Genomic DNA, 18,776 nt, shown 5'->3' on the forward strand with positions numbered 1-18,776 from the left:
ACTCTGCACCCACCAGCCTGTGACCCCCTGCATTCTGCACCATTGCACAAGGTTGCGTGAGTCTACAGAGGGACTTTCAGACTAGTATTGAACTTGTACACTTGAGTTGGACTGGGCTGGGATACTTTCTTGATATAGAATGACTTAGTGATATAAAACTCTTCCTTATGCATATATGAGTGTCACTGGATTTGTTTCTCTAGTCGACCCGGACTAACACAGTTGGGATGAAATAGGGGCAGGAATGTAGCCCCCCACCCCCATCTCATGGTGAACCCATGTTCCCAACCCCATGCTATTAAATAATTCTTCCTTTTTTCACTAATATCCGATGTTTAAATTATATGCCATCTTTAGCACACTGTGATTTATTTCTGGGATCTAAATGTTGGTACTCTGATCTATTATTAATTCATCATATATGTAACTAAAACAGCAGCAACAACAATAAAAACTTCATTATCTAGTTTTCGGGCCTCAGGAGATTAGAAACAGTTGAGAAAAGCTAACTGTTGGCATCACAAAATGAGAGCAACACCATCTCTGAGGGAGGAAATGGTGTACAGCACCTCCCAGTGTGGGGCAGGAATGAGTAACAGCCCAGCTCTGTGTTCTTCCTGTTGGGTCCAGAAGAATATTAGATGCGAAGGCCAATGATACTGAGCCACCCAGGGGGGGAAAACCCCACGCAGTCAGATATACTGTCTAATACAGAAATAAATATGCAAATATGGAAGCGCAGTGGGTTATATACTGGAGTGCTAACCAGAGGTTAGCAGTTCAAAACCACGAGCTGCTCCCTGGGAGAAAGATGAGGCTTTTTCCTCTGTGAAGGGTTAACAGTTTTGGAAACTCACAGGGGCAGCTCTGCCCTGTGCTATGGGGTGACTGTGAGTCCGAATCGACTCCAAGGCAGTGAGCTTGGCTTTGGTGCTTTGCGCACTGGGGAAGGGGGTCTGCACCTCTCCCTGTGCCAGTCATTCACCATCATACCAGCAGCAGGTCCGGTGGGGCTGACGGGTTTGTTGCTGCTCTTTTGAACCAAAGCACACATGGAATCAAAGGGCATCGAGAAATGTACTTTCACGCTCTCTCTCATTCTACCGCACCCCCAGCAGCCAGGCACACGCTCACCGATGTGGGGGCTGGACGGGTCCGTGGCGCGCATGTATCTCGGCGTGTCTTCCTCCAGCAAGCGGTGAGTCACTAGCCCTGTGCAGCTCTGTAGGAGGATGGGCTGGGCATCATTCTCAATCCCCTCTAAGCGCCTGGCGATTCTCTCTTTCCTGTGCAACACACCAAACAGGCGTCATGAGGGACAACCGCTGGCAGAGAAAACGGGCGACTCGGGCCAAAGGGTCGCCCATCGTAAACCCCCTCACCTTTTCATTTTGAAGACGTCGCTCCGCTGGGGTTCAAAGAGTTTCCTTAACTCTGCAACTGAAGCAAAAGAAAAAGAGGAACAGTTTGTGAATATTGATTGATTCACGCATGCGACGCCTGTGGATGGAATGCATTTTTCTGGCCATGGCTCTGACGCCAACCTTGAGATATAGACAGTTTAAGGTTCGGCTTCCCGGGAGGCGGTGGTTTTCTGGTTAGGGGAGGCCCGTGTGCAGCACATGCGGGCACACCCATCCAAACCCACAGACTCACATGCCTGCTCACAGGGGGTTAAGTGGTCATATGAAAAACAAGGCAGGGGAAGGGTGGGGTGGTAGGAAGAACCCCAAACCAAAGTAGACCCTGTTCAGTTGATCCTGACTCACCATCACCCCTACAAACTTTTTCAATGGTCGTTTTTTTTTTCCAGATGGAGATCACCAGGGCTTTCTTGCGTGGCACACCTGGGGCTCAACCCCCTTGAAGCATGCTCACCCTGTGCACCGTGAGGAACGCCTCCTGGTGACAGTTAAACCCACCACATGCACGGCCAACAAGTAGATTCTGATTCACGGTGGCCCTACCTATGGCTCTGAAGGAGACTGTGAATCCCGAACAGGGCAGACTGCCTCATCTTCCTCCCAGAGGGGCTGGTGAGTTTGAACCACTGACCTTGCAGTTAGCAACCAAAGCATCATCCAAAGCATCACTGGGATTCCCTTGAAGGACAAGAAACCAACACAAACAAACTCGCTGCCCCTGAGTTGAGGCTGACTCATGGGGACCCTGCAGGACAAGGAAGACTTGCCCCTGTGAGTTCCCAAGACTGTAACTTTTTCTAGGAATAGAAAGCCATCCCTCTTCCTCCTGCAGGTTGCTGGTGCTTTAGAACTGTGGATCTTGTCGTTAGCAGCCCCAGGCCACCAGCCTGGCACTGTGCCACCGGGGCGCTACTGAATGACAGGAGAGGGTGCTCCTTCATCCGGGAGATCCAAGAAGAGCCCTTCGAACTTTTTTTCTTTAAACAGAAACCCAAATAGTGCCTTTCCTCCCCCTTTTGTGTAGGTCTTACAGTTTATGCTTTATGTTCCAGGGCCATGATGAATTCACAGCCACCCCTAGGTCACCGCATGGTGAAACCTCTCCTTCCTAGCTGGCTGTGCTTGCAGCAGGGCCCCATGTGGTGGACCTGCGTTAATGGCGGTCCACATGAGGACCCTTCTCAAGCCTCCCCAGCAGGGCTTCACTAAGACGGCTGAAGTGTTTATCCTAATTCTGGTTGCGACACTGAGTGATCAGCAGGAGGGTCTCATGTGGGAAGGACAAGGCTCTCACTGAGCGCCCCAACAGCTGTTTCCTTGGAGAAATGGCGAGTTTGGTGGAGAATAAAAGCCCTCTCTTTGCGCCTCTTCCTTAGAAATTGCTAAGGGCTTGGCTGAGTGGCTCCTACGGATGGCTCCGGAGAGGAGGAGAGGGTGGGAAAATGGTAAGGGGCTGAAAATGTTTGAAAGACGGAGTCAAAGAAGAGACACAGAGAGGAAGGGAGGTATGAAGGCACAGACTCTCAACTGCTGTCATTTCCATTTCACTTTTTAAAAAACCTTATCATTTTCGGCAATGAGCCAAACTCCCCATACTCACACACCCAGATTTTATTACTCTTTGGTTGTGTTTAGAGATACATGTCTAATTATTAGTCATTTATTTTTAGATAACTTGTTGGGTGCTAATTCGTACCACCTCCTAGCGACCCCATAGGACAGAGCACATCAGGTTTTCTAGAATGAATCTGTCTGTGAGCAGATCGCCCAGTTGTGGGAGGAAGATGTGGCGTCTGCTTCTGTACAGATTACAGCCTTGGCAACCTTAAGAGGGTAGTTCCACTCAGTCCTACAGGATCACTATGAGCTGGAATCAACTCAGTGGTGATTCGGTTGAGCTGTAAATTATACCCAAACCCACCGCCACGGAGCAGAATCGATCTCAGCTATGCTATATGACAGAATATGGACCTGCCTCCTCTCCCCCCCCGCCCCAATTTTCAAGGCTCTTTAGAAGCAAAGATGGCAAGACTTCAAGCCTCACGTATTTGGACACCATGGGTCCAGCAAAGGATACCGTGCTTTAGAAAGTAGAGGGGAAGTGAAAGCGAGGAAGACCCTTGATAGGACAGACTGACACGGTGGCTACAGCAGTGGGCTCGAACATAACATTTGTGATGGTGGCACGGGGCCAGACTGCGCTTTGTTCTGTTGTACATGGGGTCACTATGAGCCAGACCCAACTTGAAGGCACCCGACGACAGCAACAGTCATTATTATAGAAGACTGCCCATCTTTATCCCACAGGCCGGCTGGTGGGTTTGAATCCCCAACCTTCTGCTGAGCACTTAATCACTCTGCCTCCAGGGCTCTATTTTCGATAACCATCTCAAATGTTTTGCTGAACTGTTTGTTCCAACCTGTTGCTGTTGGGTCAATTCTGACTCATGACAATCCCAGGTGGGCCCACGAGGTTTTATTTCAGTGGTTGATTTGGAGGAAGCTGAGACCACCAGGCCTTTCTTCTAGGCATCTCTGCAAGGACTTGAACCTCCAACCTTCTGAATAGCAGGTTTCACCAACCAGGGGTTCCTTTGTGAAGGTGAACTAACTGGTGATGTTGTGGGTTACTCGGTGGATAGCAGTTGGAAACCATCAGCAGCTCCAAGGGAGAAAAATGAGGCTTTCTAATCCCATAAAGAGTGACAGTCTCAGAAACCCACAGGGTCAGCTTTGCCCTGCCTACAGGGTGTTTAGGAGTAGTAATGGACTTGATGGTAGTCCTTTGTGTTTTTTGTTTTTAGAGAATTAAAAAAAAAAAGAGTTTCTGTGGACATCGGCCTCGCTGGGATTCAGAGGAGCTGGGGCCCAGGTGGGCTTCCTCTACGATGTTCACTATAATGCTTCTCCTCAGAACTCAGGCTATAGCAGTGCAGTTTGCTATGCTGCCCTGAGAGGAAGCCTGGCTAATAATAGTGTTTCCAGTTAACTAATTAACTCTAATGAAATTAGGGTGATAACACTTTAATTGGCTGGTAGAACATATTTTGAAAATTATTTTGAGAGATGATGAAAATCAAACAGTAAGTCAGCTTTTATAACAACCCATACATCAATGGTATCAAGCATATTTGTACATCATTATTTTCTGGAATTTATGGTCTATTGTAATTTCTTATTTAAACTCAAAAGAGGAAAATAGACATAACTTTAAAAATGCTCAAGAGCTACTACAATCAAACTCAAATTTTTCCCAACAGGTTGTCTGAATCTTGTGATTTAAACCCATGACTGGGAAGTGGGTTACTGTTTGGGGCCCTGGCGCTGCTGACCCAAAGAAAGAAAGGTGGTCTGTTTGAACAGACCCAGGGGTTCCAAAGACCCCTTGTGGCCTAATGGTTTGTACTTTGGGCTGCCAACCACAAGGTCAGTGGTTCAAAATCACCAGCTGCCCTGAGGGAAAGGGGCAGTTCTACCCTGTCCTATAGGGTCACGATGAGCTGCCATCGACAGCAGTGCATTTGGCTTTTGGAGTTTGAGTTGTTCCGAGGAAAAGAGACCCAGCACTCTGGTGTCGACATAGATCAGTCAAGAAGGCAGCAAACTATGAATGAGAACTGACTTGCCATTACTCGGCAACAAAGCCCACAATGCCTTAGCAACGTCTGAGTAACATGTGCACGACGGTAGCGGTCCTTTTCTTTCCTAAAATTACTGTAGCTAAGCACAGATTTCTTCTTCTTCGGTTTGACTTTTTAAAAATAGTTTCCTTAGTACTTTATCCACATGTCATACAATTCGATAATTCAGTCACTTCAAGAAGAGTTGTACAATTTTAACCATATTCTACTCTAGAACATTTTCTTCTTCCTTGTATTCATTGTTATTCATGTAATTTTTTGGCTAACTGTGGTAAAAATATGCATAACAAAACATTCCCCAGTTCCGCAACTTCTGCTTATATCGACATCTATCTCATAGAGACCATAGAGGAGAGACTACAACTATCTCTCTATGTTTCCAAGACTTTACATCTTCATGGGAGTAGACAGCCTGTCTTTCTCCTGTGGAGCAACTCATGGATTTGAACTACTGATCTTGTGATTAACAGCTCAATTCATCACCCACTACACCACCAGGGCTCTGAAGAGTCAGAGCTGACAGACTGGGTAGTAATGAGTTTGGTTGGAGGGAAGGAAGGAAGGTGACGATATTAACTCACAGAGGCTAACCTCCATTGGAGAAAGTTAAGAGAGTTGTTGTTTTTGGGTTTTTTTGTACTTTTAAAATTACTTTGGTTGGATTTTTATTGCTTTCTTCTTTTTAAAATTGTTCTTTAAAAGTAATGCATCTAAAACATTACTAAAAAGATTCCATTAAATACTCAACAAGACACTGAAGAAGATCAATGATGACATCACGTGGAAGGCAGAAATGTCACAGAATTCGACCTGATTCCTCAGTTTGTGGGACAGCTACCTGTGTTCCTTTGCGTAGCCTGGATGAGAAAACACTTGGACAAAACCTAACTGCCCCAGGGAGGTAGTCCTCTCTTAGACTGAGGCTCACTGGGTCGAGTCAAGGCCGACATTTGAAGCAGGAAATCTACCCTCGAGGCACCAGTGTCCCTAGCTCACCGTGGGCTCTTTCGATCACAACACAAAGCCATTTCAAGCATAACGCCCTGGAAACAGCATCAACACGCCTGGCACTGAAACGAGACTTCACAGTCTGCTCTGGTTGTCTCCTAGCTTATTAAGTAATTAATGACTAAGCTTGAAGACTGCCAGTGTCTGGTGCCATTCATGGTGCTGTAATGCTCGAAGTGACACCACCAGTGTTTCCAACATCAGCAGGCTCACCTGCAGTGCAGCTTACAGCATCCTAAGTCACACACAAGCCACCACGGTGTGACACCCTGCCAGACAGCTGGTGACTAAGGAAGCCAGCATCTCGTATTGATTTCTAAGGGTTCTGATCCTAGGTTGTCCAGATAGTTACAGTTTATTGTGCCAACCTGGCCAATACACACGTGGGATTAATTGAAGGGCAGGGAGATAAATGGCTTGGTGAGCCTCGCCTTTCTAGTTCTCGGGTCTCTTGCTCTCTGATGGTCAGACCAGGGTGCAGCTGCCTTAGCCAGTTCCCTGCTTCAGCTGGCAAGGCTCACTCACTTCCTGCAAGACATTCCTGAGGAGAAGCCACATGGACCTACCCCGATGCAGCCCTGGGTGTTGGAGCAGCCGTGTGGAGACCCCTGCCAGTGCTGAGATGCTTACATGCTCACTGACTTGGCTTTCCTCCTGTAGTCGGTGTCATTGTGTGTGTTTGTGAGATGGAGCAGGACTTTATAGATTGGGCTCATGTTGGACTTATGGGCTTGGACAGTGCTGGGTTGGGATGTTTTCTTAATGTGCACTTACCCTTTATATAAAACTCTCTCTTATACATATGAGTTTCTGTGGATTTGTTTCCCTAGTTTACCCAGACAGGCACAGTTGTTTATGATATTATTCGTCAAAAGAGAAACTAGGGTGGAGAGGGGCAACAAGGAACTCTTCAACCTGGCGGCAACCCCTCCGGCTTGATGGCTCTTTGATATTTTTGGTCAGCTTTCCTAAGCTATTGTTAAAATTATGCAGTGTTTTGATAATATTCACAGTTTCTAAACACTTTGGCTCCAATTAAATTCAGCTTCTGTTTTCACAATTTTAACAGTTTTATTGACATAATCATATACTTTATAACCCAGAGGTTTAATCATAGTAAAAATAGTTGTGCAATCATCAACACAATCGGTTTTAGAACATTTTCTTCCTTCCTATACTTTTTGTTATTAGCTTCTTGTTCCCTCCCACCCCCATCCCATAACTTTCCCTCACATAAATCTAAGAAACCATGAGTCCAGTTACGGTGTCTTTAGATTTACCTATCCTGGATTTCATATAGAGAAAAAATACAAAATAAAACAAGAAAAAATAACCTCAATCCAGAAGCAAGCAGAAAATATAAAAAACTAGGAAAACTTTAAAACGGTTCAAGAAAGAGAGGAAGTGATAAGGCGTTAAAGGTTAACATTAATCCAGTTTCTAATATATTCCACACTTCCTGACAGCAAGGCTGTTCATATCCTGGTCAATGGCTAGAAGGGATTCCCCAAAGGATCCCTCTATGTGGGAACCCCAACAAATGAGTTTTTGGGTTTTCACTGTTGTCCCACAGGCTTCTGCAAACCAGGTGCTCAGAATTTAAGCTTGAATATGGTTCCCTTCTCTGGCCCTGGATTTTATTGTTCACAGTCCGTGGGTCATACAGACCAGTTTGCTGCTCCGTGTGGATCTACCTGATAGCTCACTTGGACAGTTGCTTGTTTTACAACAAGCCTTTCAGAACTGAGATGCTGTTCTTTGTCATGGCTGGGAATCACCTGATTTCCTCACCACACTGTGCTGTAGCACTCAGAGCTCAAGTGAGCTCGTCATGAGCGCCTTTGCCTTCCACAGAGTCTTAAACACTGAAGAGGGCTCTTCCACTGCACACCTGGTCCTCACACTCCTCAAGGGAGGAGCCCCGCTACAATAGTGAGTCCCATGAGCACGGGGTCACATGACTGGTCCTTAATAGTTCATGAGGGCAGCTTAGTAGAGCAAAGTGAGGTCCATTTCATCTCTTGTTGTTCGGTGCCATCTGGCTGATGACGCTATGTACTGCGGAAGGAAACATGCCCTGGGGGCTGTGCCATCCGCACAATCATTAGGTCTGAGTCCACACCTGCAGCTATTAGACGATGGGCACCCATCTCCTCAAGGTCTTCCTCTAGTTGACCAAATCTTCTGTCCTTTTCGGGGGTGGGGGGATCTCTCCCAATAGCATCTCTAAAGCACCTGTGACCAAGTTTCACCATCCTCGCTGCGCTTCCTGATGCCACGACTCAAATGTATCCATTCCTCCTTTCATTTCTGAGGATCGTTTTCTTTCTCACACTGAAGTCCCCACTACTTCTTCGCAATTAGAGACCTTATTCTTACCTGTGGCACCAGGTTGTACAGATTTCAAGCCTGCATTTCGATCGACACTTTTCTAGGCACTTGAAGATTGATCGATGCCCTTGGTGAAGTTTCTCTGCCACAAGCCAACCCCCCCCCCCCGGAGGGGGGCTTGCACACCCTTCTCATCAGACGACATGCAGGTAGATCACCCATCCCACAGTTCAGGATGTACACCAGGCTGCCAGCGGGCCTTTTCACTGGATCGTGCTTCTATTAGAAGAGCATGGTGTCTGGTCTAATTTCTATTGGACTTGACATCCAAAAACTCTGATCACCCACCACACTGGTTTCTTCTAAAGTTAAGGGCTATAGAGGTCCTTCGGGGGGAAGACATGTTTTTTTGAACTGGACTAAGTGATCATTTCTTGCAGTCATCTTCCAGGCGGTGACAGCACACACCAGGTGCTTTTTATGGCGTTTTCATTCACTGGCAATACTAGCAGCAGCCGGGCTAGAGACAATGCAACGTTTCACTGCACGTGCACCTTACCCAAGGGAAACACCGGCTTGGGAAACTTTGCAATCACTGGCCTTAGGAATGAACTCAAAAGCAATGTACAAATAACAACACAACAAAGCTGGGAAGGAGAATCCCCAGGGTGATGTGAGCGGTGACGGGGCTTTGAAAACCCTACGGAGCCCAGTCCTACTCTGACAGATATTACAAGATAGTAAGCGTCAGAATCATAACATGGGAACACGTCAAGTGGCCTGGTTTGCAGACCGCAGGGTGGGCAGTCGTGGGTGGTGGGTGAGAAAATGAGAAGCTTAAAGGTAGGAAGCAAGGATGCAGTGACGTCAATACCAGGTTCCCTCTCAGCCTCCCCACCCAGCCCCCTAGGAGTGACCACTGGAAGGCATCTGGAATGGGTGCCTAGAAAGAACTAGTGGACAGATGAGAATTGAGAACCCAAGGAGGGCGGTCATTTCGTGAGGCTAACTCTTGGATGAGGCTCGGGAGGACCTGAAGGGGAGGGAGCCCATGGTGCTGGAGTTCTCTTCACAGCCGATCAGAGAACACGATGCTTAAGAGAATGGGACACTAGTTGCTGATTTTCAACAGCCTTACCTTTAGGAAGTGCAGCTAAAATCTGAGCATCGAGTCCTCTTTTGCCGTTAGTAAGGTGTTCCTTATTTTCGAGCGAAAACTCTTTCTGAAAGCTAAAATTGATTAAGTTAATACAAAATGTTAAGTCAGTTTAGATCAAGGTATAGAATAATCAGCAAAACCGAATAACATAAAAAATCCATCTTTGCTATGATTCAAAACCAAACCAAAGCAAAAACCAGCTGCCACTTCGCCAACTCCAACTAACGGGCAGCCCTCTGAGCCCTGCAGGATTTTCAAGGCTGGTGTTTCCCAGGCACAATGCCAGGCCTTCCTTCTGAGGCCCCCAAGTAGACTCGAACCTCCAGACTCTTGGTGAGCAGCTGGGCACACTAGCCATTGGCACCATCCAGGAGTTCATGTAAGGAGGCCTGGTGGTGGAGTGGTTACCAGTTGGGCTGCTAACTGCAAGGTCAGCAGTTCAAAACCACCAGCTTCTCCTTGGGAGAAAGATGGGAGGTCTTTCTATTCCCATAGGGAGTTGCAGTCTCAGAAACCCACAAGGACAGTTCTACCCTCTCCATGGTTGGGCACTGATGTGTTTGTTTCTGAGGGACTCCAGTGCTATGCTGATATTGTTGGTGGGTGTGAAATCTACTCAAACTCCCAGCAGCCTCAAGTGACAGTAAAACCACCCCACATGGCTTCCCTGGCTGTAATCTTGTTGGAAGCAGATCACCAGACGTGTAATTAAACAGAGTTAAATACGACGGGGCTTCAAAAAGTTGGTGGGACAGTTTCACTACCTTCTGATTCCATTTTCCACGAACATTTCGAAGCCCCCTCGGATATTCGTACATCTCACGCATAAAAGGTGTTCTTCGAGGGAGCTTACTGGCATGTGAAACGTTGGGCTCCTGCTACCATGCTATTTGTGCAATTAAATAATGAAACCATGATGAGCAGGAGACACGGGCTTGTGAAAACACAGAACTAGGAAGCCCGTGTGGGTCGGTTCAGACGGACCATGCGTGTCAGGCCCCACTTAGTCATGCGACTGCTCTGTGACACAATGTCTTCACCAGGAAAACCAGCTACGTGGCTAGCCATCTCCACATTTCCTTCCGGTGTTAGCACTTTACTGAAGCGAGAAATGCCTGTAATCGGCCAATACACGGCAGCACAGTGAGCAGGCTGGGAAGGTCCACAAAACAGCAAGTTGGGGAACAAAATTAAAAAGAGGAAATGAAACGGGAGACGACAAACATGCATTGACCGCTTTCTACCTGCTCCCACAGTCGACGTATCCCCGGTACGATCTGAGTGAACCAGGAGCCTTGTGAGTTACTTGCTAGGCTGCTAATCTCAAGGCCCGCAGTTTGAAACCCCCAGCCCCTCTAAGGAAGGACGCGGCTTTCTACCCAAGTAGGGGTTCGGTCTGAGAAACCCACCAGAACAGTCTCCTCTGTCCCATGGGCTCACTATGATTCAGAATGGACTCAGTGGAAGCGAAGGATCCTAATGAACTTGACCAGAAGGCTCTGAGGTAAGCGCTAGACAAAGGGCTTTTCTTGTATCCTCCCTCCAAAAACAGTGTCTGCTCTGTGCTATTGCCCAAGGCTGCCTTCAACCTGCCACTGGGAGGCCGCTGAAGTCAATGCGTGACAGAGAGGGCGGCACGTTGCTCTCGCGAGCCAGTGCAGCATGGCAGACCCAGCACCTTGTGCAGCATTTATTATGCAAACCTTTGTGCCATAGCAGGTTCCAGCTTGGACTGCCAACCTCAAGGTCAGCAGTTCGAAACCACCAGCTGCTTTGTGAGGGAGAAATATGAGGCTTTCTACTCCTGTAAAGCCTTACGGTCTCAGAAATCTACACGGGCAGATCTAGTTCTATCCTGTCCTGTAACGTCGCTGTGAGTTGGAATTGACTTGACAGCAAGGAGAGAGACACATGCAGACACGGCTGAAGGATTTGCCCAAGGCCCCCTCTCTGCTGAGAGGTGGAGAAGAGATTCAGACCCAGCCCTGGGTGGTTACCAGAATGGCTACAGGAATATCATGTCTGAATGGGCTGTGCTTCACTGAGCTTCGCAGGGGGTGCAGTGCTTACCCATGGGAGGCCTAGAGCAGTGGTTCTTAACATTTCTCATGTCGTGGCCCCAACCATAAAATTATTTTCGTTGCTACTTCATAACTATAATTTTGCTACTATCATGAATCAGGTGACTCCTGTGAAAAGGTCATTCAACCCCCAAAGGGGTTGCGACCTACAGGTTGAGAACCGCTGGCCTGGGGTAACCCTGTACCTACGTGGACACCATTTTCTCAGGAGCATGTGCTCACCCTAATCTGTAGCGTGCACCTGTGCAATTGTCCCTCAGGAGATCCCATGTGCAGCACCTGTAACACACAACATCTAGGTTCTCTGAATGATTATTTAAACGGTTCTGTTTCTCTGACTGGAGGATGGTGCAGGTGGAGGCCATGTCTGTTCAGTACCTCATGTCTCTCTAATGCTGAGCCTCCAACACCAAGCTCACAGCTATCAGTTCCAGTCTGGCTCCTAGAGACCCTATCTTCAGAGACTCTGACTGTACAGGAGCAGAAAGCCTCAGCTTTTTCCCACAGAGATGCTGGTGGTTTTAAACTAACCTGTGATTCTCAGCCCAACACATAACGCACTACTCCACCATGGCTCCACATGGTGGCTGGCTGTCACTAAATATCTATTGAATGAATGAATAAATGAGTACATGACAACCACAAATGCTTCAATGTATATTAAAATTCACCTTCAAGTATGTTATCCGCTCTATATGTTATGTGTGTGTGGCTTTGGGCTGGAGTTAATTCCAATTCATGGTGACTGGCGAGGACAGGGTAGAATGGCCTCACAGGGTGTTCTAGGCTGTAGTCTGTGGGGAGCCCTGGTGGGGCGGGGGCTACATGTTAGGCTGTGATCCGCAAGGTCAGCAGGAGAAAGATGAGGCTTTCCACTCCTGTCAAAGAGTCAGCATCACATTGATGGCATAGAGTTTGGAGTCTTTTTGGAAGCAAATGAACAGGTCTATCCCCCCATGGAGTCCCTCAAAAGGTAAAGTCACTGCCAGCAATTCCAAATTATAGCGATCCTATAGGGCACAGAACTTCCCCTGTGGGCTTCGTAGCCTTTATGAGAGTAGGCGTCTTTGTCTTTCTGCAGAGAAGTGGCTAGTGTTTTTGAACTGCTGTCCTTCTGGTTCGCAGGTCAGTGTCTAGCCACTACACCATGAGGGTTTCTGTGGAGTCACTGACTGAGTTCAACCATCAACCTTTTGATTCACACCTGTGCACTGAACAGGTAGGCCACCAGGGCTCCTACCTGTATAATACTCCATTGCCCTCGAGTCAATTCCAACTTACAGTGACCTGACTACACAGGGCTTCGGAGATTGTGAATCTTTACTGGAGCCGACAGCCTCCCCTTTCTCCGGAGGAGCAGCTGGTGGGTTTGAACCGCCAGCATTTTCAGTTTAGCAGCTCAAGGCTTAACCCATAGCGTCACCAGGGCTCCATGACCTGTTTGGTAAACAAAAAACCTAACTCACTGCCATCAAATAGAAAGCCTTCTCTGTCTCCAGCTATCTGAGTGGTAGTTAGGGGCCAGGCTCATTACCAAAATTGGGAATAATCATAAGGACATAAGGAATGTGGACGGCCCAGGGCCAAGTGCTTAGCTACTAGCCAGAATGTGGGCAGTTCGAGCGACTAAACTGCTCAGAGGGAGAAAGATGTGGCAGTCTGCTTCTGTAAAGACGAACCACCTTGGAAACTCCATGGGGAAGTTCAACTCCGCCTCCGGGGGCCACCCGGAGTCAGAATAGACTCGACTGCTATAGGCTTGGTTTGGTTACAAAGGCGAACATTCAATAACATCGGTTACTTTTCCCCATCCTTAGACTAATATAGGATTGGGATCGTGTATTTATCTCCACCTTTTTTGGTTCACATTGCACGCATGCAAGGAAATCCTAGTCTATTTGCATGTGTTTGCACAGTAGGAAAACCTCTACATCTTCAAGGTATATCTTCACAATTGCTACTCCCGCGGCTATCATTTCTCTGTCTCTCTCCTCAATGACCGATGACGGCTCCCAACCATGTGATATGAGAGGTTAGCAGGAAGGAAGGAAGGACGAGGAAGTTGGCTTGGAAAGTGTGACATTGATTCCCAAGTGGGGGAAAGCTGTGGGGGAAAAAAAAAAAGCAAGATTCCCCCAGTCAACATGAACAGTGAGGTTTTTAGAAAAGAATCACGTTTCTTGCCTGGACTTTGTACCCAGAAGGGGAACCGTGCAGCAGAGGAGATGCAGGGAAATGTACTAGCGGCTGAAGAATTCTGGCCCGTTCATGCAAGAGCAACTCCTTCTGATTGCTTCGTGGCTAATGAAAGGTGTGGCAACTCTCCAGAAGAGCCCTTCTGTGCCTGTCCTTTTGGGGTTCTGAGCCAGCAGCCCCAGCCCGGTGTTAGCAGAGCCCAGTGGTAACTTACACTCCTTGTCATTCCAAAGCACGAAGCTCTGGAGACTGGGGCCCCTTCTCTAGGCAGCATTCCCTTGGTGACAGGGCTGGGGAGGTAGACCGGTCTCTGGGGGGATAACTTCTGCATTCTTGCATATGATTTCCTTTCTTGGTGCCCTGTGACAGCTACACCGAAGTTCCAAACCCATCTCTCCACACACAATAGAAGTAAAAATGACAGACTTAATTTTCTCAGCTATGACTTTCAAACCCCCTCCTACTAAGAACTCTTGATCTCTTTTAATCAACTCTTGCCATCTGTGGGTTAAAGAAGAGTCATTTTATGATTAATTTTTTTCCCGTATCTATGGCTCCCTCCCTTAGCTCTGAAAATCTAGGTACCTGTTTCCCTGACTTTTTTTTTTAAGTGTCCCATTAACCTACTTAATGTCCAGCTGGAGGAACAAGGAGAAACATTCACGTGCAAGCAGGGGTATTGTGCTGTTATCACCTCACAGCTCCTTAACCATGAGCAAGAGCTATACCCACTCTGTCTGGGACTCCCCTACCCGGCCATCCTTTAAATTATAAGGCGTAGAAGAGGAAGGCTCGCGGCCACCCATTTTCACCTCTATTAGTTGGACTGCTAATGACAACCTGGGCAGTTCAAAACTACCTGCCGCTCCAGGGGAGAGAGATGAGACTCATGAGACTTTCTAGTCCCTTAAAGAGCTACCGTCTCAGAAACCCACAGGGGCAGTTCTACCCTGTCCTATAGGGTCGCTGTGAGTTGGCAACGAATCGATGGCAGTGGGTCTTTGGTATGTTTTAGTAGTTGACCAGCTGACTGGGTTTGGCCTAAGGCTGTATTTTCCTGTGCCTCCTGTCCCTTGGACTACGGCTGCTAACCGACAGGTTAGACGTTTGAGTCTACTCAGAGGGACCCTGGAAGAAGGGCTGGTGACGTACTTCCAGTCAACCAGACGCTGACAGCCCTGGGAAGCGTGGTACCACACTGATACACAAGGGTTGCTCCAGGTTGGAACTGGCTCAAGAGCAAGTGGTTTTATATATAAAACACCCCTGACTCTGGAGTGGCTGTGTCCTTCCGCCCCATCTCAGGTCTGTCTTACGGCCCAATTGCATGCTTGTCCTATCCTTCGATAAACAATACCTCTTAGTTTCCTCTTCTTCCTCTTAGTCATCAGTGCTAGTGCAGTGAAATCAACCAGCTGGGGCCATATTAGGAAATGAGCTTTGGGGTCGATTCCAAACATGGCGAGCAGGAGAAAGGTGGAAGCGGTGCCGAGCACTGATAGTCCAGGGGCACTGGAGGTGGGCACTGGGCTGCTAACTACAACGCTGCCTCTCTTGCAAAGATCTACCTCCTTGGAGACCCTTTATACTGCGGCTCTGAGTCAGAACCAACTAGACAGCTGTGGTTTGGGCTGGAGTGGGTCAAGCTCTAGAAAAATAAGGTTTCATGAGTCAGGGAAGACAACCACCCTGATGACCCTGGGCCACGATGGCGCCAATTAACCTAAACTCTAGCAGATAAAGTACATCTGGTCGTTCCTTCGCCACTGTGCTCACGGGATCCACTGGGCCATCCGCAAATGCACTGCCAGGCTTAGATTCAGTGGTTAGACTACTGTCTAAGCCAATGCTGAGGCAAGCACTTACTTAGTACAGAAGCAATCTAGCGATGCACTAGGAACAAGAGCATCGGCGGGAATGAGGGAGATCGGGGCTTCTGAGTCAATGAAGTTCAGGTTGAGATCCAGGCCTGCGTGTGTAGGGGTGGTTGACTTAGTGGTTCCACGTGAACATCCCAGCCTCTCTCAGGGATAGTGGTCGAAAGAGAAGTCCCCAAGAGACATACAGCTCTCTGCTTTGGCACTGGCTTTTACGTGGTTGGACATAAAAAACAATGAACCGCGAAATCGGAGCAGCATGCATATCAGCTAAATCAAAGCGACACAACATCCTGCAGCTAAAGGAATCAAAGAGCAAAAAGCTTCAGAAAGAGAGAAGACCCCCAAACCTAAAAATTCACCGCCATCAAGTCGATTCTGAATCATAGCAACCACCGCTGTAGGTTTCTGAGACTAAAGCTTTCCGGAGAAGAAAACCTCCTTGCTCTCCTGTGGATCGGTTCAAACCCCGTGGTTGATGGGGGAGGTATTAGGTAGCTAGATTAGGCACAAAGGGGGTCGTCTTCCCGAATGCCTGAGCTAAACAATAATGAGCTGTCTATGCCACAATAATGGGGTTGGAAAGAAATCAGGCACCCCAATTAGACACCTGTGAGAAGATCCCAACTGAGCATGCTCAGATACAAGCATGCTCAGCTACAAGGTGGGAGTCCACCTGGGCACACAGACTAGACCTAGGCCCATGACATCACACAGGTGTGCTTAAACACAGCCAATAGGATTGGCCAATGCCCTCAACCACGCCTCCCCCAGGAAGGGGCAGGAGAGAAAAAGGGGCAGGTGCACAGCCAGTCTCTTTTACTCTGCTCTTGCTCAAGTGCATGCTGCAGGCAGAGGGTGGGAGTCCCTGAGTCCCTCCCACATGCAAGGCATGTAAGCGCCTGCGGGCCCCCTGAGGCCCCCATACCCACTCTTGGCCTCTGGGGATGCCCTAGTTTGGCATATGGGGGTTTCATGTTCCCTGTTCCTGTCTTCTTTCCACGTGGTTTTTCACGCCCAGGTGCAAACCCCAGCGCAGCTTCCTCGTGGCCTGGCACACTTTCCAGAAATAGCACGTACCCTTTTGAGACTAATACCCGAAACGTTCCCTCTCCTTCAGACAAACTCACTCGGATTACAAAAGAGTGTCTGCTGTGTGGATTATTTCAATGTCATGAAGCAAAGAACCCAGGTAACCCAACCCAGAAACAGTTTGATATATAGATGGATGGATGGATGGATGAACCCACCACCTTCAGGTCAATTCAGACTTGCAGCATCTCATATGGAGTTTCCGAAGCTGTAAATATTTTACAGGAGCAGACAGTTTGATCTTTCTCCTCAGCTGGTAGGTCTGAGGCACTGATTTTAAGGTTTGCAGTCCAACATTTACTAGACAGATTTCCTTGGCTAGCTGGGGCAGGGGAGGGGGTGTGAGATGGAAACATGAACTAAAGGATGGAGGGTAGGGGGAAGGAAGCAAAACCCTTCTAACAACAAAAACATCAAAACTCCATTTCTTGATGGAGAGTTTCCAAAAGGCCAGCAGGTGCTTAAAAGCAGGTGTGATGAAGTTTGTAATGACACAAGACACCGACATTGCTTTCTCCAGAGCCCCATAAACAAGAAGAAACGTGCTTGGCTAGGGGTCCCAGAGCTCGCTTTGCTTCAATGTATTTTAATAAATCAAACTCTGGGGCGATAACGCACAGGCACACCTTGAAGCTCACCAATTAGGGATCCAAGAGACGACTTTGAAAAATTAGTTTCAAATTGCAACACTGAAGACCCCCCCCCACGCAGAGGCCACCTTACCTTAGAACTTTTCGGGAAGGTGAGAATCCAATGAAGCTTGCGTTTTTCTTGTTGAAATCTAAAGGAAGAGAAATAATGTCTCGTTCAAACTGTTACCGAGTAAAAAGAAAATAAAAAATAAAGATCCCACTGGGAGAGGGGGTGGGGACAATTCTTCAAAGTTCCCTTTGCCCCAGAATTCAGAAACAGAAACCGGGACTCGGACAAGTCAATGACAAGCATTGACACTTTCCAAGAATCAACTCTCGCAGACAGATTTTGCACGGTCAAGTTTTGGTGTGTTTTTGGTTTTGTTTTTGCTTTGGGTGTGGTTCCCCCCCCCTCCTGAAAAGTCGCCAACCTATGCCAAGGAATTCAAATAAAACAAAACAAGACCAAAAAACCTGACAGAGTTTGAAGTTATCATCTAAATGTGCTACCGTAATAAGCATACCCTCAAAGCCACCCAACAGTGGGCTGACCTGGCTAGGGCTCAAGGTAAACAGAAATGATCGACATAATTGCCATCTGAGCCTGCTGAGGGGCTTTTAAAGACTAAAGGCGGGGCTCGAGGTAGCGAACAGGGGGTGCTTTTCCTGTGCCTTTATTGTTTTCAGGATCATCTAATTGATAACAGCGTAACAAACCAGTCCCTTATTTATTCTTGAAGATGAGAGGCTGTGGAAGGACAGCCGGAGGCAATTCCATACAGGGAAACATGCCTGTCCTGAGTGAAGGGGTTAATCAAAAGCAGGCCCAGGCAAAATTCATAACCAGGCGAATAGCAACTAATCCATTTTACAGCTCTTGGCACGGAACCACTGGTCCACCACGACAATCATAAGGAGACCACATACAGACACTTCTTGACCCAAGGAAGTCCCGACTCTCACTATTTAGCATTTTAGGGGAGAACACAGGGGCCCGACACACCAGATGCGAACGAGTCCTCATCCATCAGTTACACCCTGACACCGGCATGTGGGAATCCTGGACACTAGAGACATGCGATAAAATGAAATGCATCACGTCCGCAAAGCATTTAAGTTTGTTTCCTAAGTAGACAATGACCTTGCTAGGTAATTAAAGAAAGGAACTCACAAAAATGCCCACCCACGGCTGCCGAAGAAAATTCCTGAATTTAAGACCTGAGCTGCCCAAGCTCCTTTCAGACCGCACACCTGTGCTAGGCAACCCGTTCCAGCGGCAGTGCCTGGCTTTCAAATCGGACATCCCCAAATCACTCCAGCATCTCGCTGTCGTCA

At 47.8% G+C, this 18,776-nt stretch overlaps 1 protein-coding gene across 14 annotated transcripts in view; it reads right to left on the reverse strand.

Moving 5' to 3' along the window:
• The window catches only part of SVIL (supervillin), a 270,082-nt gene that overhangs the window by 91,520 nt on the left and 159,786 nt on the right, over positions 1-18,776 (reverse strand). For all 14 annotated transcript variants that reach the window (XM_075550348.1, XM_075550351.1, XM_075550346.1 and 11 more), the window contains 4 exons: positions 17,533-17,590; positions 9,543-9,634; positions 1,383-1,440; positions 1,135-1,286 (listed from right to left, as the gene is read on the reverse strand). In XM_075550348.1, coding sequence (XP_075406463.1) covers positions 1,135-1,286; positions 1,383-1,390 — 160 coding nt within the window. In that variant the 5' untranslated portion in view covers positions 1,391-1,440; positions 9,543-9,634; positions 17,533-17,590. The remainder of the gene's footprint in view (positions 1-1,134; positions 1,287-1,382; positions 1,441-9,542; positions 9,635-17,532; positions 17,591-18,776) is intronic.

Source organism: Tenrec ecaudatus, chromosome 5, assembly GCF_050624435.1.
Source record: "Tenrec ecaudatus isolate mTenEca1 chromosome 5, mTenEca1.hap1, whole genome shotgun sequence".
NCBI classification, from domain to species: Eukaryota; Metazoa; Chordata; class Mammalia; order Afrosoricida; family Tenrecidae; genus Tenrec; species Tenrec ecaudatus.